The sequence below is a fragment of the Tachyglossus aculeatus genome, chromosome 11 (genome assembly GCF_015852505.1).
Source record: "Tachyglossus aculeatus isolate mTacAcu1 chromosome 11, mTacAcu1.pri, whole genome shotgun sequence".
NCBI lineage: Eukaryota > Metazoa > Chordata > Mammalia > Monotremata > Tachyglossidae > Tachyglossus > Tachyglossus aculeatus.
The window spans coordinates 5,742,704-5,764,496 of record NC_052076.1 but is presented as its reverse complement, the minus strand read 5'-3'; the positions used below and the strand labels follow the sequence as shown (position 1 = coordinate 5,764,496).

The window sequence follows — 21,793 nt, the reverse complement described above, 5'->3', positions numbered from 1 at the left end:
TCATCCTCCTCCTCCCATGATTTTGTCGCATCCCTGGTTCCCAGACATCACCTTGCCCATTGACCAATTCTCTTCCTTTGTAGCTCCAACACTGGCTAGCAATATGACTGCTGCCCATTCACGGAAAACCCCAGAGTGGCACGTTGGAACGGGATCAGTGAAACACCAAGGTCAGGGTTGTCGTGTTTGGACGTTGCCTCCTCCCTGCCCGACCCCAAAGTCGAAGAGCAGACTCCCTTGGAGGAGGGAAAAAAACACCTCCTTTCTACCACGTGGGTAACCGAAGTCGGTGTGTTTGATATTTGTTTTCCTCATCGTCTTGAGTTCCAAGGTTCGGCTCCTGAACTGGGTAAGGTTTGGAGAAGATAAAGGTTGAGATGGAACAGAACAACAGGAAAAAAAAAATTCATGAATTGAAAACTCTCTTGTTTCGCCACAGCAGAGCCAGAATAATCCCATGTTGCATGAAAGATTCATTCGCATTCCAAGTCCCAGGAGACCAAAGCGCTCTGAACTGGGTGTTTCCATTTACTATGGTTTTTTTACTAGCCATAACTCTGCCTCTTTCACGTCACAGGGTAGAAGTTTCCACTGCCTCATCTCCAGTTTTGTGGTTTGCTCTTCTAGGGTGGGGAGACAGAAATGCGTTCTCTGGGTGAGCAATGGTCAGTTTCTCCTCAGGGTAACCACGCACAATGTTACTCACGAAGGAAGGAGACAGAAGTGCCGGCCTGTGGTTTTTTCACTCACCCCTGAACTCAACTCTCTCCGAAAATGGTGGCAATCCCCTAGAGCGAACCAGAAAGATGGTTTCACTTAGCCAGGGGGTCATGTTCGCTCAACCCTTTCTGCTGACTCCTCACATCAATACTGGATAAGATGTTTTAGAAAAGCAGTGTGGTCTAATGGATAGAGCCCAGGCTTGGGAGTCAGAAGGACCTGGATTCTAATCCCGGATCCACCACTTGTCTGCTGTGTGACCTTGGGCAAGTCACTTCATTTCTCCGTTACCTCAGCTGTAAAACGGGGATTAAAACTGTGAGCCCCATGTGGAACAGGGACTGTGTCCAACCCGATTTGCTTGTATCCACCCTTAGCACAGTGTCTGGCACATAGTAAGCTCTTAACACATACCCCAATTATGATTAATTATTATGTTTTCCTCAGAGCTGGGCCAAAGGATATAAGGGACCCAAATACATACGAAAATTATCTGCACCCCTGTTGATGAAAAGAGATGGTTTGAAATAGGGAAAGTCAAGGATTTGGCCAAGACTTTTGAGATCCCACTGGTGAGTGGAACCTGGCCTTTTTCTCTAAACTTGGAGTGTTTTGTTTTTTTATCCCAGGGGAGTTTGGTGGGCAGCTTGTATTCTCCTCCAGGAAGCACAAATCAGAGTTCAGGAGTGTTGATCTCTCGGTTCACATTTTGTCTGTGAATTTGGTGCTAAAGTTCGGTTTAGTAACAAAACACGTTTTTAATTTATTTTAAATTATAGCTGGTAATTTTTTTGTCAAAATTCATCTTGGATTTGGAGTTTTCCCTCAGACTGTGATAATGTAAAGGAAGTTTTCTGAGCTTCATAACTGGAAATTCCAAACGGATGCCTTTCCCTCTCAGGTTGAATTTTCGCTCCCTGTGTTGAATGGACCCATCCTGATGGTTTGGGCAGGATGGGACTTGGCCTTGGAGGAAACCGTTCTGGATTTGGTGACAGAACCTCTGAGGACTAGTCTTAGCTGCTTGCTGTGTGATCTTAGACAAGTTCCCTAACCTCCCTGGGTCTGTTTCCATAGCAGTGACCCAGGGTCAGCGGCACTAACCCCCCTCCAGACCTCTCACACATGATGAGGTCAATCCACTCACTCTCAGCATACTCTCTCTCTCTCTCTCTCTCTCTCTCTCTCTCTCACACACACACACACACACACACACACACACACACACACACACACACACACACCCCTCCCTCACCCCAAACCCCTCAGAAGTGTTTTTGTTGGACCATGATGGTAGCAGGTTTGAATGGAGAATCCCCCTCCCATTCCAGGGAGACCAGCTGCCCCAAGACCGGCCTCTAACACACTTCATCATCATCAGTGGTATTTATTGAGCACTTGCTGTGTGCAGAGCACTGTACTAAGCACTTGGGAGAGAGCAATCCAAAGAGTTGGGAGACAAGTTCCCTGCCCACAACGAGTGTATGCTTCCCAGATGCTTCTTGGAGGGTTGAGGTATAATCATGGCTTCTTGACACACAAGCGGAAAAGGGCCAAGAGCACATGGCTACTGCCACACCCTTCCCCACTCCTCCCACCCTCAAAGAGCCAGGAATCAGCCGGCCTTGCTGCTTCCTTCTTCTGCAATTTATCTACTTCCTTACAGCCCTGCTGATGATCCAGTGGAAATAGCTCTGCTCTGAAATCAGAGGACCTGGATTCTAGTCCTAGTCCCATCTGCTGGGACTATCGATTAATCAGTAGTGTTTATTGAGTGCCTACTGTGTGCAGAGAGCTTTGCTAAGCACTAGAGAGAAGCATGTCCGATTATTGTTATCTTGTACTCTCCCGAGCATTTAGCACAGTGCGCTACACACAGTAAGTGCTCAGTAAATATGATTGACTGACTCGCTAAGATGCAACAGGGTTGGTCGACATGCTCCCTGCCCTCAGTGAGATTTGCTTGGAAGTTTCTGACCCAAAATCCACCCAGAGCATTCCCCGAGGTTGATGGGCCCAAGCTGGCTGAGGTGAGTGGCAGAGAGCAAGAGGGACTACCAAAGTAATAATAATAATAATGGCACCACCGTCAAAGTAACCACCTGATGAGTCACAGTGCTACAGCACAATATTGGCCGTGTCCTACGGCCATTTCAGCCGTAAATGGGTCCTGCGTGCCAAAATCTCTCACTTGCCCTTCACAGTCGTGGAACCCTTGCCCCCCAGTCTGCTCATTGCACTTAATGCTCCAGCGGGAATGTGACTGGCAGGGATGAGAGAGCTGGAATGATGCTGTGAAAGCCACGGCACTACAGTCAACTCCTCCGGGGCAGAAGTGCTCACCCCCTCATTTGACACTCTCAACGGGAGACTCCATCAATGTGGCAGGGGGATACTATCTGGCCCCCTTTCACCACTGACACTAGGATTCCCAGGAAGGCCGCTGCCTTCGGGGTGGTGCGGTCTGGATTTTACAAGCAGATTCACCCAACAGAGGGGTAAGAAGAAGGCACAAGCAGGGGAAGGTGGGCCGTGGCAGTCCACCCTGAGTGGCCAAGGCCAGAACAAGGGGCTTTTCGAGGGAAAGTGGGAGAGAGCGGGGTAGAGAGAGGAAGCTCCTTGATGGCAGAGACTATGTCTCTTACTCCACTTTACTCTGAGGAAATTCATTCATTCATTCATTCATATTTATTGAGCGCTTACTGTGTGCGGAGCACTATGTTAAGTGCAAAATGGCACCATCATCACCAGCGGTGGTAACTGTGATCCACTATGAACCCTGTTTGGGAAGGGGATTGTCTGACCTGATCAACTTTTATCACCCCCAGAGCTTAGAACAATCCTGGACATGTAGTAAACTCTTAACAAATACCGTGATAATAACTGGGCACTTTCCCAGCACGGAGGACTGTACTAAGCTCTTCGGAGAGTACAACAGAAGCAAGATGCACGTTTCCTGACCTCAAAGAGCTCCCAACCTAATAGGGAGGGCAGACAGATAATTATCTACAAATAAAGGGAGTGGAAGGAAAATAAGGATGGAACAGGAAGTTAATAGAAATGCCTCAGCATACAGTCCGAATTTCCGTTGTTTTTTTTTTTCTAAGGTCCCAGGCCCCAGAGAGTACTTGGTGTTATTTGGCAGAAAAACTTCCAGAATCTGGCCAGGTCCTTGGGATTGGACCTCCCCATTGGACATTTAGGCCTTTGCCTGGAGGGTTGATCAATCAGTCGTATTTATTGGGAGCTTACGGTATACAGAGCAGTGTACTCAGTGCTTGGGAGAGTACAATAGACCAAGAAATAGTCCCACCCTACATGCCCTACACCCGTGGTCACCAACCCCAAGAGGCGGCCACTGGATTCTGCCGTGCCAGATGGGGAAACGGATATGATTCGGCAGATAGACGTTTCTGGAAGCCCAGATCACCAAATGCAAACAACTGGGTTTACAAGCAGATTCTCTCATTCATTTGTATTTATTGAGTGCTCACTGTGTGCAAAGCACTGTACTAAGAGCTTGGGAGATGACAATATAACAATAGAGCATGCCTTTGGGGATCGGGGAGAGGGAGGGAAAAGGCATTTTCTTCTTCCTGAAAATGGGAAGATAGAGTCCCAAGCATTTGGAAGCCACCATTTTGAAATTAGTAGTGATTCATTGTGCACTTACTGTGTGCAGAGCACTGTACTAAGCACTTGGAAAGTACAATTCAGCCACGGATAGAGACAATTCCTACCCAACAATGGGCTCACAGTATAGAAGATACTTTGAAGGCATGCCCCAGGGGCACAGAATTAGTTATGGCAGGTAGCAGAATCCATCAATCAATTGTATTTATTGAGTGCTTACTATGTTCCAGGCACTTTACTAAGGGCTTGGAGGATTATTACAGAACTAGTAGACACATTCCCTGCTCATAATGAGTTTACAATCTAGAGGGGGAGACATTAAAATGAATAATAGTAATAATAATGGTATTTGTTAAGCGCTTGCTATGTGCCTGGCACTGTACTAAGCGCTGGACAAATAAGTAATTTCCAATCTATAATTTAAAGCTCACAGCAGGGGAAATTTTGTTCAGTTGTCAAGTGGTAAGGTTTAGGGAGTTGCATTTTCACCCCCGAAAAAACCCAAAATGAAAATGACCCACATGGTGAACATTCAGCCTCTCCCACTGACCCTCACTTTCTCCAGAGCTGCTTGTCTTGTGGGTCAATCAATCGGTTAATCAATCAGTGGTGCTTACTGCGTGCAGAACACACCGTACCATGGCCAGGTAGTAAAACAGAGGATTCATTTACACCTGGGGAATGCTGATCTGTTTCACTCATAATCTCCTACCTTGTTCTCCATCAGAGCCAAACTAGCACTAGCTATGAGATTTCAGTGATTCCCAGGAAGGAAACCGGAGTTTCCCAGTGGAAACTTTTAAACAGAGCGAGGCCAGAGGCCTGGAGGTCTAAGTCTGATGCCAAGCCCTCAAGACGCATAGAAATGGGCCATTAGGATTACTAAATCCCAGGCCAACCAAGGGTCAGGAGTGAGTTGGAGCCGGGCGGGAGCTTGGCAGGGAGAGATTTTCGTCAACACAAGATGACCAAACTGTCCAGTCAAAGCTCTGACAGAAGCTTTAATTCCCTCAGTTTGCTGTGGGCTTGTGGACTTGGGCGTTCTAGGACGTGATGGAGAAACCATTTTGCCTGAACAGCAGAAGTAGAGGGGATTGGAGACAAGTCAATTTGATTTGGTTGCTTAAAAGAGCTGAACCACCAGTTCTTGTCAGATGGATGACGCCCAGGTTCCGGGGCAGATCTGTCAGTGAGTTTGTTATTTCTCCCTCCCATCGTGGGAGGGTTCAGTGCCAGGGATTGTCTTAGCACTTTTCCCACGGTTTGCTACATTCTCCCAGCTTAAATGTAGTTTGGCTTCCCAGGTGTAGCTGGGAGCCCTGCCCTCGAAGGGGAAGAGGGGAGAAGCTGGACTGATGCTTGAGTTGTTCCAGTAGCAGGGTTGGTTCGCACTGAGCCATCCACACTCTCTCTTGGTTCTCGTTTACCCAGCAGAAGTGTTGGGAGGCAGCCGGCAGGGATAGCAGGTGTAGAATCTGAGTTTCTGTTTCCCAACCCACTTATTTTCTCCTTGAAAAAGTCCATTCTTTGGTAGCTGTTTACTCTCTCCGGGGTCTCTTCTGTCGCCGGGCAGTTTTAACTGGGAAAGCTGAGAAGTGTCCAGCTGGCTATTTCCAAATGGACAGGACAGGACGGTCCAGACCACTAGCCAGGAGTCAGTCTGCCGAGGCCCGAAAATTCAGGGTTCCCCCAGAGCACGGGAGAAGTTTGGGATTTGGGGACTTGAGGTCTTAAGATGGAGACAGGTGGATTGATGCATTTGGGAGGTCATTTTGGGTAGCCTGCCCACTTCTTCAGGTTGACCTTACCACAGAAACTTTAGAGCGAGGGGTTACTTTGTTTACACAAGCAATGTTTTACTTAGTTTTTAAAGCCTTTTTATAGTAAAGATGAAAATTGACCAGAAATAAGGGTACCTCAGCCAACTGTATATTAGTATTTTGATATTTTACTGGTTTTTTTTTTATTTTTCGTAAAATGTACCTGTCCACTGTGACACCAGAAGGTTAGCCAAAAAAGGTCACCAGTTTGCCACACGGATTCCCTCTCTACCCTCACGGTCTCTGGGGTTAAGCTTTTTTATGCCCACATTTTTAACGATCCTGGAAACCCAGGGGGAAGGGACAATTGGGAATGGTCACCCCCCACCTCAGAAGCCCCCAGACCTGCCTTAAATTCCCGGAGGGACATCCTGTGTTTGTGTTCTCTGTAACCCAGCAGACCTGGAGTATTCATTTCGTGCTCTTTAGACAAAGGATTCCATTTTAGGCAAAAGAAAGGATTCCACAAAGGAAAGAAATCTCACCGTGTTTTACGTTCAGAAAACATCCAGGCTGAGGATGCTTCTTTCGCTCCCTCTGGGACGGAGACGTGTGTGTCTCCTCCACTCGCTCACCTGGCATCCAACCAACCATTGGTCAGAAACGGGTTATGGAGTATCATTTGTCCTGTGGTCTGCAGTTAGTGGCACACACTCACACAACCTGCGGCTGCCATCTTTCCAACAAGCTCCTTATCTGTTTTGTTTTTGTGTTGTTGTTTTTTCCCTTGGCTTACGCATCCTTGGCATCCTGAGAAAACCACATTTCCCTGTTTGTGTGGAGGAATTTGAGGGGTAACGTAGCAACATACCAACATAGGTAACAGGGACTGTTCCGTTCCTGACAAATCTAGGTGATTGTGATGTTTCCTGTTGTCCTGTGTGCTAAAGATGTTGAAAATATTGGTGAATGTCAAATCCGTTTCAAAGTGTCCACCCTCATTCTCCCATCCTTGTGCTCAGTGTCAAAGTGGGACCATTTTAAACTCGGTCCTCTCTGTATCATGGGTTGTTCCAGTATTGTGTAAATTACCGAGTCTGGCTTTGATTTTGTTTTGAAAGAACCATTCTCCAAACTGGAGTTGTGTACAGAAAAATAAAGACTGTCTTCTAGGCCATGTATCTTGTTGCGGTATTATTGGGGGGTAGAGGGGATTTGGGGGGAAGAGGGGCCCGGAGGAATTTGCATTTTGGAGAGAGCCCTGTCAAATGCTTACATTGCCACAGATCAATCGTTTATTGGGTACTTACTGTGTGCAAAGCACTGTATCGAGAGTACAGTATAACCGAGTTGGTAGTCATGTTTTCTGCTCACATGGAGCTTACAGTCTAGAGGATAATAATAAAAATAATGATGGCATTTAATAAGCACTTACTATGTGCAAAGCACTGTTCTAAGTGCTGGGATGTTTACAAGGTGATCAGGTTGTCCCATGTGGGGCTCACAGTCTTAATCCCCATTTTACAGATGAGGGAACTGAGACCCAGAGAAGTTGAGTAACTTGCCCAAAGTCACACAGCTGACAAGTGGCGGAGCCGGGATTTGAACCGATGACCTCTGGCTCCAAAGCACACGCTCTTTCCACTGAGCCACGCTGCTTCCCTAATGATGATTTTCATAAATCCCTAAAAAGGCAAATTTTCATTTGCTACGGTAGCAATGGCAATCTGAGTGATACCCAACCAGGCCAGTGAAAATCGTAGGGTTTAAAAATGAACTCCTTGGTTTGGGTTTTTTTTTTAATGGTATTTAAGCACTTACTATGTGCCGAGCAAAGCTAATCAGGTTGGACACAGTCCCTATCCCACACTGGGCTCTCAGTCTTAATCCCCACTTTACAGATGAGGAAACTGAAGCACAGAGAAGTGAAGTTAGTTCCCTGAGGTCATACAGCGGACAAGTGGCAGAGCCAGGATTAGAATCCAGGTCCTTCTGACTCCAGGCTCGTGCTTTCTCCATTAGGCCAAGCTGCTTTTCCCGGTTAAGAAGGGAGGAGCGTTTTTTTGCAAACAACCTAATTTTTCGTTCTAAACATCGGTGGTCTTTTCCCGAATGTTGCTCAAATATGCCACTGGGTCTGCATGGGCCCGTGGCAGGTGGGACAGTTCTCTGGTGCCAGGGTTCAAGTGACCTCTGAGCTGAGGCCTCAACAGGGCAGGGAGGACTCTTTATTGAGTGCCTATACTGTACTGAGCTCTCTACTAAATCCTCAGGAGAGTACCTTGTGATCCTTGGCTTCAAGGGGTTTAAAATCTAGCAGGAAGATAAGATGCAACATATAACAGATAGAAGGAAAAGGAGAATGGAAAGATGGATGTGGGGTGGTCGGTGCTTAAATATCCGAGTGTGTGGGTTCATAAATACTTAAGTTCACTCTAAGTGAATTATTCTTTTTAAAAAACTGTCTGACTTGAGTAAGTTTGGGCAGGGACAAATGGGTCTCTTGTAGGAAAGAACATTGTTTCCCTATGGCCAGAATCTGCTGGACTTATTCTGGTTAATAATAATGATGGCATTTATTAAGCCAAGTGCAAAGCACTGTTCTAAGCGCTGGGGAGGTTACAGGGTGATCAGGTTGTCCCACGGGGGGCTCACAGTCTTAATCCCCATTTTACGGATGAGCTAACTGAGGCCCAGAGAAGTTAAGTGACTTGCCCAAAGTCACCCAGCTGACAATTGGCAGAGCCGGGATTTGAACTCACGACCTCTGACTCCAAAGCCCGGGCTCTTTCCCACTGAGCCACGCTGCTTCTGTGGTTAATAAAGCAAGCCTACAAAGCTTTGGGAAGCAGTGTGGCCCAGGGGATAGAGCATGGGCCTGGGAGTTAGAGGACCTAATAATAATAATGATGATGGCCTTTTTTTTAGCGCTTACTATGTGCTGGGCACTGTACTAAGCACGGGGGTGGATACGAGCAAATCGAGTTGGACACGGTTCCTGTCCCACATAGGGCTCACAGTCTCGATCTCCATTTTGCAGATGAGGTAACTGAGGCACAGAGAAGTGAACTGACTTGCCCACTTCACTGTGCTTCTGTTTTCTCATCTGTAAAATGGGGATTAAATCCTACTCTCTCCTAAATGAAGCTGTGAGCACAGAAGGTGAGCCCTACTGAGAGCTCACCTACTCCAGGAGGCCTTCCCAGACTGAGCCCCTTCCTTCCTCTCCCCCTCGTCCCCCTCTCCATCCCCCCCATCTTACCTCCTTCCCTTCCCCACTGCACCTGTATATATGTATATATGTTTGTACATATTTGTTATTCTATTTATTTATTTATTTATTTTACTTGTACATATCTATTCTATTTATTTTATTTTGTTAGTATGTTTGGTTTTGTTCTCTGTCTCCCCCTTTTAGACTGTGAGCCCACTGTTGGGTAGGGACTGTCTATATATGTTGCCAACTTGTACTTCCCAAGCGCTTAGTCCAGTGCTCTGCACACAGTAAGCGCTCAATAAATACGATTGATGATGATGACTAATAGGGACCGTCTCTCTATGTTGCCAACTTGTACTTCCCAAGCGCTTAGTACAGTGCTCTGCACACAGTAAGCACTCAATAAATACGATTGAATGAATGAATCCTGGAGCTACCCGAGCACTAAGTATAGTTTTTGGCACATAGTAAACACTTAATGAATACCATTACTATAATGATTACAGTGATGGAGTTGATTTGAATGACTTTCAGAAAACTGAATAGAAAATTTCCTTTCTCCATTTTGCCCTGCCTGGTTGAAAGACCCCCCCTTCCCACCCCTCCAATCAATCAGTCAGTGGTATTTATTGAGTGCTCACTAAGTGCAGCACACTGTACTAAGCACTTGGGAGAGTCCAATAGAGCAAAATTAGCAGATACACTCCTGATCTGTAAATCTTTATTTCCAGGTCCTCCTTCCGGGGCGGGCTGGGTCCCGGTTGGAAGCGGAGGGTGCCAACTTAGACGCTCAGGGTTTGGTTAAAATCTGGGCCGCGTCTCTGCTTCGTCGTCGCCGTTCATTCCGGCCCTCCCGGGTCCCGTGTCTCTCCATCCTGTCAGGACCAGAAGCTACTTCTTCCTTGAGGACCGGATCGTCAGGGTCTGGAGGAAGAATCCTCACTTCCCTCCCAGGGAGCGGGGTTAGAAGGGCATCTATCTATTTATTTTCAATCAATCATATTTATTGAGTGTTTACTGTGTGCGGAACACTGTACTAAGCGCTTGGGAAGTACAAGTTGGCAACATATAGAGACAGTCCCTACCCAACAGTGGGCTCACAGTCTGAAAGGGGGAGACAGAGAACAAAACCAAGCATACTAACAAAATAAAATAAATAGAATAGATAGGTACAAGTAAAATAAATAAATAAATAGAGTAATAAACATGTACAAACATATGTACATTTTAGGCTGTGAGCCCAGTGTTGGGTAGGGACTGTCTCTATATGTTGCCAATTTGTACTTCCCAAGCGCTTAGTACAGTGCTCTGCACATAGTAAGCACTCAATAAATATGATTGATGATGATATACATATATACAGGACATATATACATATACATATATGTATACATATATATACATACATACATATATAAATATATATATTTTGTTAATGATGTGCATCTAGCTTTATTTCTATTTATTCTGATGACTTGACACCTGTCCATATGTTTTGTTTTGTTGTCTGTCTCCCCCTTCTAGACCGTGAGCCCATTGTTGGGTAGGGACCGTCTCTACATGTTGCCAACTTGTAATAATAATGACGGCATTTGTTAAGCGCTTACTACGCGCAAAGCACCGTTCTAAGCGCTGGGCTTCCCAAGCGCTTAGTCCAGTGCTCTGCACACAGTAAGTGCTCAATAAATACGATTGAATGAATGAATCAGCGCCAGTGCAGCTAAGCTGGATTTCTCTCATTTCGCTCTCCTCGGGCAGCCCACCCCAATCAATCAATCAATCAATCAATCGTATTTATTGAGCGCTTACTGTGTGCAGAGCCCTGTACTAAGCACTTGGGAAGTACAAATTGGCAACACATAGAGACAGTCCCTACCCAACAGTGGGCTCACAGTCTAAAAGGGGGAGACGGAGAACAGAACCAAACATACCAATAAAATAAAATAAATAGGATAGAAATGTACAAGTAAAATAAATAAATAAATAGAGTAATAAATACGTTATTACTCTAGAAAAAGCAACCCGGGGTGGGGGGAGCCGGAGCCATTCTGACCCTCTCACCCTCCCGCTTCAGAGAGAGGTCAGAGTCTGCGGCAGCGGCATCTCTGTGCCCACGTGCCCGTTGTGCCCATGTGCCCGCGGTGCCCGAGGGCCCCCGAGTAGGCCTCTGCTGTGATGGGGATGGCATTTGCCATGTTGCCTAGCAACGCCGCACAGGGGGGACCCTACAGCCGGTCGACCATCGTCAGGAAGTTCCCTCAGGAGGCCCCGCGCGGAGCTCAGGTCTACCTTGGGATCATATTGGGAATGACCGTCTGCCCGCGGGCCTTGACCTGCCCAAGGCTGTCCGCTCGCATTAGGGGCAATGGAGAGAGCGCGGCCCGGCCCGGCCCTGACGCTTGCGGTGCCGTCGAAGCCTCCCGGCCCTGGCATCTGGTTGTATTGTCACCTGTATATATGTTTGTACATATTTATTACTCTATTTATTTATTTATTTTACTTGTACCTATCTATTCTATTTATTTTATTTTGTTAGTATGTTTGGTTTTGTTCTCTGTCTCCCCCTTTTAGACTGTGAGCCCAATGTTGGGTAGGGACTGTCTCTAGATGTTGCCAATTTGTACTTCCCAAGCGCTTAGTCCAGTGCTCTGCACATAGTAAGTGCTCAATAAATATGATTGATTGATTGATTGTTGTTTTGTACTCTCCCAAGTTGTTGTATTGTACTCTCCCAAGTTGTTGTACTCTCCCAAGTTCTTAGAACAGTGCTCTGCCCATAGTAAGCGCTCAATAAGCACGAATGAAGGAAGGACGGACGACAGTAAATTACAGGTAGGGGAAATAGTGGAGTTTTAGGATATTTATCTAAGCGCTGAGGGGCTAAAAGGAATCTCAAAGGGGTGTAGAGCCAAGCGCGATGTCAACATAGAGGAGAGGGAAGATAGGGGAGAGGAGGGCTTAGTCGGGGAAGGCCTCTCGGAGGAGACGGGATTTTAGGCGGGCTTTAAAGATGGAGAGAGTGATGGCTTGTGGGATAATAATAATGTTGGTATTTGTTAAGCGCTTACTATGTGCAAAGCACTGCTCTAAGCGCTGGGGGGAACACAAGGAGATGAGGTTGTCCCATGTGGGGCTCACAGTCTTAATCCCCATTTTACAGACGAGGGAACCGAGGCACAGAGAAGTGAAGTGACTTGCCCAGGGTCACACAGCAGACATGTGGGGGAGGTGGGATGAGAGTGTACCAGGTCCTCATCTCCCTCTCCCTTCTGCATCGGCCTGACTTGCTCCCTTTGCTCTTCCCCCTTCTCCCAGCCCCCCAACACTTATGTACATATCTGTCATTTTATTTATTTGTATTGATGTCTGTTTATTTGTACTGATCTCTGTCTTCCCCCCACCCCTAGACTGTGAGGGATTGTTACTCTTTATTGTTGTATTGTATTTCCCAAGCACTTAGTACAATGCTCTGCACGCTGTAAGTGCTTAATAAATACGATTGAATGAATGAATGACTGTAAGCCCGTTATAGGCAGGGAACATGTCTGCTAACTCTGATGTACTCCCTTAAGTGCTTAGTACAGTGCTCTGAACCTAGTAAGCAGCACCAAGGAAAAGCAGCCTGGCTTAGTGGAAAGATCCCGGGCTTGGGAGTCAGAGGTCGTGGGTTCTAATCCCGGCTGAGCCACTTGTCAGCTGTGTGACCTTGTGCAAGTCACTTAACTTCTCTGTGCCTCAGTGACCTCAGCTGGAAAATGGGGGTGAAGACTGTGAGCCCCTCATGGGACAACCTGGTTACCTTGCATTTACCCCAGTGCTTAGAACAGTGCTTGGCACATAGTAAGCACTTAAAAAATACCAACATTATTATTAGTAGTAGTATTAAGCGTTCAGTAAATACCGCTGATTGACTGGTTGATTGCAGACCTAGCTAGTAGGTACAGTGAAGGTATAGTGAAGGTGCATGAGAAGCAGCGTGGCTCAGTGGGAAGAGGGCTTTGGAGTCCGAGGTCATGGGTTCCAATCCCGGTTCTGCCAATTGTCACCTGTTTGACTTTGGGCAAGTCACTTAACTTCTCTGTGCCTCAGTTCCCTCATCTGGAAAATGGGGATTAAGACTGTGAGCCCCCCGTGGGACAACCTGATCACCTTGTAACCTCCCCAGCGCTTAGAACAGTGTTTTGCACATAGTAAGCACTTAATAAATGCCATCATCATTATTATTATTATGGGTTCAAATCCCGGCTCCGCCAATTTTCAGCTGTGTGACTTTGGGCTAGTCACTTAACTTCTCTGGGCCCTAGTGACCTCATCTGGAAAATGGGGATGAAGACTGTGAGCTCCCCGTGGGACAACCTGATCACCTTGTAACCTCCCCAGCGCTTAGAACAGTGCTTTGCACATAGTAAGAGCTTAATTAATGCTATTATTATTATTATTATTATTATTATTATTATTATTATTATTATTATTATGGATTCAAATCCCGGCTCCGCCAATTGTCAGCTGTGTGGCTTTGGGCAAGTCACTTAACTTCTCTGGGCCCCAGTGACCTCATCTGGAAAATGGGGATGAAGACTGTGAGGCCCCCGTGGGACAACCTGATCACCTTGAGCGCTTAGAACAGTGCTTTGCACATAGTAAGCGCTTAATTAATGCCATCATTATCATCATCATCATTATTATTATTATTATTACAGTGTAGACAGCCTCCCTTTCCCGCCCGAATCATTTCCCCGAAGAAATGAAAGCCGGGACGTGCCATGCGCAACTTTGCCCACCAGGTGGCGAAAGGGAGTGGAGTCGCGGGCGGCCTGGGTCCCCCTGGAGGGAGTCGTCGTCTGCTGCCCTCTGGTGGACAGACGGGTAAACGACACCACGTGACGTCCTGCCTCTTTCCCGCCACCTGGTGGACAAGGCGCTCCTTGACACCCCTCGGGCTTGTCCCGCCAAGGACGCAATGAGGCTGGAAAACGGAGCTGGAAAACAGAGGGAAACCGAGTCACAGGGTCCTAGAGTAAAAAAAGATACTCCTCCCCCAAGGGGTGAAGTCTATTACTCTGTTTATTTATTTATTTATTTATTTTGCTTGTACATATCTATTCTATTTATTTTATTTTGTTAGTATGTTTGGTTTTGTTCTCTGTCTCCCCCTTTTAGACTGGGAGCCCACTGTTGGGTAGGGACTGTCTCTATATGTTGCCAATTTGTACTTCCCAAGCGCTTAGTACAGTGCTTTGCACATAGTAAGCGCTCAATAAATACAGTTGATGATGATGATGATGATGATGAAGTCGGCTCTGGAAACAGGATCCAGGACGTGGGCTTCATAATAATAATTGGGATTTCTTTTAGTGGTATTTGTGAAGCACTTACTATGTTCTAAGCACCGGGGTAGATGCGGGATAATCAGATTGGACACGGTCCCTGTCCCACATAGGGCTCCCGGTCTAGACTGGGAACCTGTTCATTCAGTCGTATTTATTGAGCGCTTACTGTGTGCAGAGCACTGTACTAAGCGCTTGGGAAGTACAAGTTGGCAACATATAGAGATGGTTCCTACCCAACAGCGGGCTCACAGTCTAGAAAGGGGAGACAGACAGCAAAACAAAACATATTAACAAAATAGAATAAATATGTAGTAGTAAAATAGAGTAATAAATATGTACAAACATATATACAAGTGCTGTGGGCAGGGGAAGGAGGTAAGGTGGGGGATGGAGAGGAGGGGGAGAGGAAGGAGGGGGCTCAGGCTGGGAAGGCCTCCATCTTACCTCACCTCACTGATTCCTACTACCGTCCAGTCTGCAAAGCCCGCTCCTCTAGCTCCAGTTTACTCAATAATAATAATAATAATTTTGGTATTTGTTCAGCACTTACTATCTGCAAAACACTGTTCTAAGCGCTGGGGAGGATACAAGGTGATCAGGTTGTCCCATGTGGGGCTCACAATCTTAATCCCCATTTTCCAGATGAGGGAACTGAGGCCCAGAGAAGTGAAGTGACTTGCCCAAAGTCACACAGCTGACAAGCGGCGGAGCCGGGATTTGAACCCATGACCTCTGACTCCCAAGCCTGGGCTTTTTCCACTGAGCCATGCCGCTTCTCAATGTGCCCTAATCTGTCTCACTTCCAACCCCTTCCCCACATCCTCCACCTAGCCCGGAACTTCCACCCCACACGTGTCTGCTGTGTGACCTTGGGCAAGTCACTTAACTTCTCGGAGCCTCAGTTACCTCATCTGTAAAATGGCGATGATGACTGTGAGCCCCACGTGGGACAACCCAATCACCTTGTAACCCCCCAGCGCTTAGAACAATGCTTTGCACATAGTAAGCGCTTAACAAATGCCATCATCATATGCCAGACCCCCACTCTTTCCACCTTCAAAGCATTATTAACCATCACACTTTCTCCACGAGTCCTGCCCCAGTTAAAGTTTCATTTCCCTGGCTCACTCTCCCTTCAGCTCATCTTTGCACTTGGATCTGTGACCTCTAGACATTTGATATTCGACCCAACCCCAACCCCACAGCACTTATGAACAAATCTTTAAATTATACATTAAATTAAATTATATATTAAAATTATGTATACTTAATGAACACCATAATCATAATAATCACAATGATGGGGTTGATTTGAATGACTTTCAGAAAATAATATATAAATAATATAAATTATGTATTAATACTGAAGGTTAAATATTAGATATTAATGTTTTTATTTATTAATATTGAAGCTTGTCTCCCCCCTCTAGACTGTAAGCTCATTGTGGGGAGGGAATGTGACTGCTGATTCTGTTGTATTGCACTCTCCCAGGCAGGGATTGTCTCTCTTTATTGCTGAATTGTACTTTCCCCAATATATGTTTGTACATATTTATTACTCCATTTATTTATTTATTTTACTTGTACATATCTATTCTATTTATTTTATTTTGTTAGAATGTTTGGTTTTGTTCTCTTTCTCCCCCTTTTAGACTGTGAGCCCACTGTCGGGTAGGGACTGTCTCTATATGTTGCCAACTTGTACTTCCCAGGCGCTTAGTACAGTGCTCTGCACACAGTAAGCGCTCAATAAATACGATTGATGATGATGATGATGACTGTCTCTATATGTTGCCAACTTGTACTTCCCAAGCGCTTAGTACAGTGCTCTGCACACAGTAAGTGCTCAATAAATATGATTGATTAATTGATTGCTTTAGTACAGTGCTCTGCACGCAGTAAGCGCTCAATAAATACGAGTGAATAAATGAATGAATGAACTTAATGCAGTGCTCTGCATCTAGTAAGCACTCAAAAAATGCCATTGATTAATTGATGATGGATTTGATCCCCATTTTACAAATGAGATAACTGAGGCCCAGAGATGTAAAGTGATTTGCCCAAGGTAACACAGCAGACATGTGGCAGAGGCAGGATTCGAATCCAGGTCCTCTGACTCCCAGAACAAGGCTCTTTTCATTAGGCCATGCTGTTTCCCTACTTATTGAACGCAGAGTGCTGTATTAAGCCCTATAGAGAAGGGTCTAGGGAGCAGGAGCAGGGAAGAGGGAGGACCGTGGCCGGAGAGAGAAGGGGGACGCTCAATAAATATGATTGAATGAATGAATCAATATTTACTTGTACATATTTACTATCCTATTTATTTTGTTAATATGTTTTGTTTTGTTGTCTGTCTCCCCCTTCTAGCCTGTGAGCCTGCTGTTGGCCCATCTTACCTCCTTCCCTTCCCCACAGCACCTGTATATATGTATATATGTTTGTACATATTTATTACTCTATTTATTTATTTATTTATTTATTTATTTTGCTTGTACATATCTATTCTATTTATTTCATTTTGTTAGTATGTTTGGTTTTGTTCTCTGTCTCCCCGTTTTAGACTGTGAGCCCACTGTTGGGTAGGGACTGTCTCTATATGTTGCCAATTTGTACTTCCCAAGCGCTAGTACAGTGTTCTGCACATAGTAAGCGCTCAATAAATACAGTTGATGATGATGATGGTGATGATGACCGTCTCTATGTGTGGCCAACTTGTGCTTCCCAAGCGCTTAGTCCAGTGCTCTGCACACAGTAAGCGCTCAATAAATACGATTGAAGGAAGGAAGGGAGAAGAGGCCCTGGGGCTTCAGAGCACTGGTTAATTCCCAAGGCCCAGGGATTTCTGCTGAAGAAGCTTCAACCCGAGGAGATTCCCTCCGTGGTGATGGGACAACCTCCATTCCCAGGACAGAGACTCTAGAGGGAAGACAGGGGCCCATTATTCCTGGATTATTTCTGGATTATTTCCTGGTGAAACGGGAAGAGGATTTACCCACCAGGGCCCCTCTGCCCTGAGCTGGCACCAAATGGCAGATCGGACGGAGTCCACTCTCGGACGTGACAGTGGCTCCCTTGGCCAGTACAAAGGCAAGGGGTTTTGGCTTGAGATCGGTCCACCACCGGCACGGTCGCTCCACACGCAAAACAAGGAGCGGGGAAATCGTCGGTGCCGAGTAGATTGAGCAAAATCAGGCAGGAGCTGAAGTTATTCCAGTCCCTGGTACCTCATGAACCCGGGGTTGGTGTCAGCTGCGATGGCTGAGGTCTGAAGTGGGCAGAGCTTTGCTTTTTATGAGAACTAAAAAGACACCCCTCCTGACCTCAAGGAGTTCCCAGTCTAAATAAGAAACCAAGTGCAATAATAATAAATAGTGAATAATAAATCAAGTGCAAGAAAGCACCAGAAACATCCATGAATCCTGGGCGGGCTCTGTCAGTCAATCATATTTATTTAGGGCTGATTGTATGCACAGTCCTGTACTAAGCCCTTGGGAAAGCACGCTTTAACAATGTAACAGACGCATTCCCTGCCCACAACGAGCATTTGTTAAGCGCTTACTATGTGCAAGGCACTGTTCTAAGCCCTGGGGGGGATACAAAGTGATCAGGTTGTCCCATGTGGGGTTCACAGTCTTAATCCCCATTTTACAGATGAGGTAACTGAGGCTCAGAGAAGCTAAGTGATTTGCCCAAGGTCACACAGCAGACATGTGGCAGAGCCGGGATTTGAACCCATGACCTCTGACTCCAAAGCCCGTGCTCTTTCCACTGAGCCACGCTGCTTCTCTAGTTTACAACGAGCTCACAGTCTAGATAGGAGCTGACAAGAGATGGTGAACAGAGAGGGGTGGAGATCAATGAGGGAAGTCCTCCTCTGTCTCCCCCTCCTAGACTGTGAGCCCACTGTTGGGTAGGGACCGTCTCTAGATGTTGCCAACTTGTATTTCCCAAGCGCTTAGTACAGTGCTCTGCACACAGTGAGCGCTCAATAAATACGATTGAATGAATGAATGAATGAATGAATGAAAAGTGATGTTTTTAAGGAGACTTGAAGATAGGGAAGGGCGCATTTTGGCGAAAGATGAGAGGGATGGAAATTGTGGGGAGAGGAAAAGGGCCTGCCCAACCCCAAAGAGGACCCCAAAGGAAGGAATCTGGCTCCTGCAGCCCACCCCTGGGGTCTCTTTGGACTGGACAGCATCTTGGCCTCACTTTCCCCCATGACTGTTGGCTCCATCTCTCCTCATCAACACTGCCCAGGAAGCTCTTCCTGAAGGACACCCTGATCCAACCCTGGGGGAGAAGCCGAGAGAGGAGGTAAAACAGCTCAGGGTATCCCGACTGGTCCGGGCTGCCCGAGAGCCTTTCGGATTCAAGCGATTGTTATTAATTATTATTATTAAATGCTTAATCAATCAATCAATCAATCAATCAATCGTATTTATTGAGCACTCACTGTGTGCAGAGCACTGTACTAAGCGCTTGGGAAGTACAAGTCGGCAACACATAGAGGCAGTCCCTACCCAACAGCGGGCTCACAGTCTAGAAAGGGGAGACAGAGAACAAAACCAAACATACTAACAAAATAAAATAAATAGAATAGATATGCTTAATAATAAAGGGTTGATCATCATCATCATCAATCGTATTTATTGAGCGCTTACTGTGTGCAGAGCACTGTACTAAGCGCTTGGGAAGTACAAGTCGGCAACACATAGAGGCAGTCCCTACCCAACAGCGGGCTCACAGTCTAGAAGGGGGAGAACAGAGAACAGAACCAAACATACTAACAAAATAAAATAAATAGAATAGATATGCTTAATAATAAAGGGTTGATCATCATCATCATCAATCGTATTTATTGAGCGCTTACTGTGTGCAGACCACTGTACTAAGCGCTTGGGAAGTACAAGTCGGCAACACATAGAGGCAGTCCCTACCCAACAGCGGGCTCACAGTCTAGAAGGGGGAGACAGAGAACAAAACCAAACATACTAACAAAATAAAATAAATAGAATAGATATGCTTAATAATAAAGGGTTGATCATCATCATCATCAATCGTATTTATTGAGCGCTTACTGTGTGCAGAGCACTGTACTAAGCGCTTGGGAAGTCCAAGTCGGCAACACATAGAGACAGTCCCTACTCAACAGCGGGCTCACAGTCTAGAAGGGGGAGACAGAGAACGAAACCAAACATACTAACAAAATAAAATAAATAGAATAGATATGCTTAATAATAAAGGGTTGATCATAATAACGTTTATTAAAGACTTACTCCGGACTAAGCACCGGGGGAAGATACACTCTAAGCAGATCAGGCCCAATCCTCCGCACAGAGGTCTCGGTCAAAGAGGGAATGAGAATGGGAGAGAAAGCTCCAGTCCCCTTGGACGTCCAGAAAATGAGGGATGGAGACCGGACAATCAGAGCACCAGGAGGAGGCTTATCCGGGGGTTCAGCTGGCCTCTCCGGACCCCCGGCGTGAGGGCGAGATGCCAGCTGGGCATACTGCTCCTCCGATAAGGCCGGCTGTGCCCTTTTCCCCTTGTCTGCCCGTTGCCAGGGTGGGCCATGCGTCAGCCTTATCGCTCCTCCTCGACGGCCGCAGGCGAGCTGGGCTCCGGCCCGGCCTGGACATAAAGGGTCATGTGGGGATATGGGGGGCTGGGGGGCTTTGGGGAAGGGGAAGGTGGTGAGGTATAAGAGGCAGCTCCCGAGGACCCGGGAAGGCTGGGCCGAGGGAGGCCGGGGACCCCCGTCTGCAGGAAGCAGGAGGCAGGAGGAGGAAGCCCGGGACCCCCCGTCTGCAAGCAGGAGGAGGGAGCCACGGACCCCCATCTTCGAGCAGGAGGAGAGAACCCAGGACCCCCACCTGCAAGCAGGAGGAGGGAACCAGGGACCCCCTTCTGCAGGAGGCATTCATTCTTCAATCATATATATTGAGCGCTTACTGTGTGCAGTGCACTGTACTATGTGCTTGGGAAAGTGCAATATAGGAGTAAAGAGTGGCAATCCCTGCTCGCAATGAGGTGACAGTGTAGAGGCAGGAGGAGGGAGCCCGGGGATTCCCATCTGAAGGAAGCAGGAGACAGGAGGAGGAAGCCCAGGACCCCCGTCTGCAAACAGGAGGAGGGAGCCAGGGACCCCCATCTTCAAGCAGGAGGAGAGAACCCAGGACCCCCATCTGCAAGCAGGAGGAGGGAACCAGGGACCCCCTTCTGCAGGAGGCATTCATTCTTCAATCATATATATTGAGCGCTTACTGTGTGCAGTGCACCGTACTAAGTGCTTGGGAAAGTGCAATACAGGAGTAAAGAGTGGCAATTCCTGCTCACAACGAGGTGACAGTGTAGAGGCAGGAGGAGGGAGCCCGGGGATCCCCTTCTGCAGGAGGCAGGAGGCATTCTTGTACTTCCCAAGTCCAACTTTTACTTCCCAAGCGCTTAGTACAGTGCTCTGCACACAGTAAGTGCACAATAAATATGATTGATTGATTCATTCATTCATTCTTCAACCATATGTACTGAGCACCTACTGTGTGCAGAGCACTGTACTAAGTGCTTGGGAAAGTGCAATATAGTAGTAAAGAGTGGCAATCCCTGCTCACAACGAGGTGACAGTGTAGAGGCAGGAGGAGGGAGGCCGGGGACCCCTGTCTGCAGGAGGCATTCATTCTTCAACCATATGTACTGAGCGCCTACTGTGTGCAGAGCACTGTACTAAGTGCTTGGGAAAGTGCAATATAGGAGTAAAGAGTGGCAATCCCTGCTCACAACGAGGTGACAGTGTAGAGGCAGGAGGAGGGAGCCCGGGGATCCCCGTCTGCAGGAGGCAGGAGGCATTCATTCTTCAACCATATGTACTGAGCGCCTACTGTGTGCAGAGCACTGTACTAAGTGCTTGGAAAACTACAATATAGGAATAAAGAGTGGCAATCCCTGCTCACAACGAGGTGACAGTGTAGAGGTAGGAGGAGGGAGGCCGGGGACCCCCATCTGCAGGAGGCAGGTGTCAGGGCTCAGGTCCAGGATGAAGGCCTCTGGGCGGGGGTCTGGGTGCAGGGTTGTGAGCTCTGTGCTGGGGCTGCTGCTCCACACCCTGGTGCTTCTGGGGGTCCTGGGCCTGAGCC

At 46.9% G+C, this 21,793-nt stretch overlaps 1 protein-coding gene across 1 annotated transcript in view; it reads left to right on the top strand.

Annotated features, from left to right (window-relative positions):
* SLC6A2 (solute carrier family 6 member 2) overlaps positions 1–887 on the top strand; it is a 39,415-nt gene extending 38,528 nt beyond the window's left edge. The window contains exon 14 of the mRNA XM_038754114.1: positions 84–887. Coding sequence (XP_038610042.1) covers positions 84–107 — 24 coding nt within the window. The 3' untranslated portion in view covers positions 108–887. The remainder of the gene's footprint in view (positions 1–83) is intronic.
* The last annotated feature ends 20,906 nt before the right edge of the window (positions 888–21,793 follow it).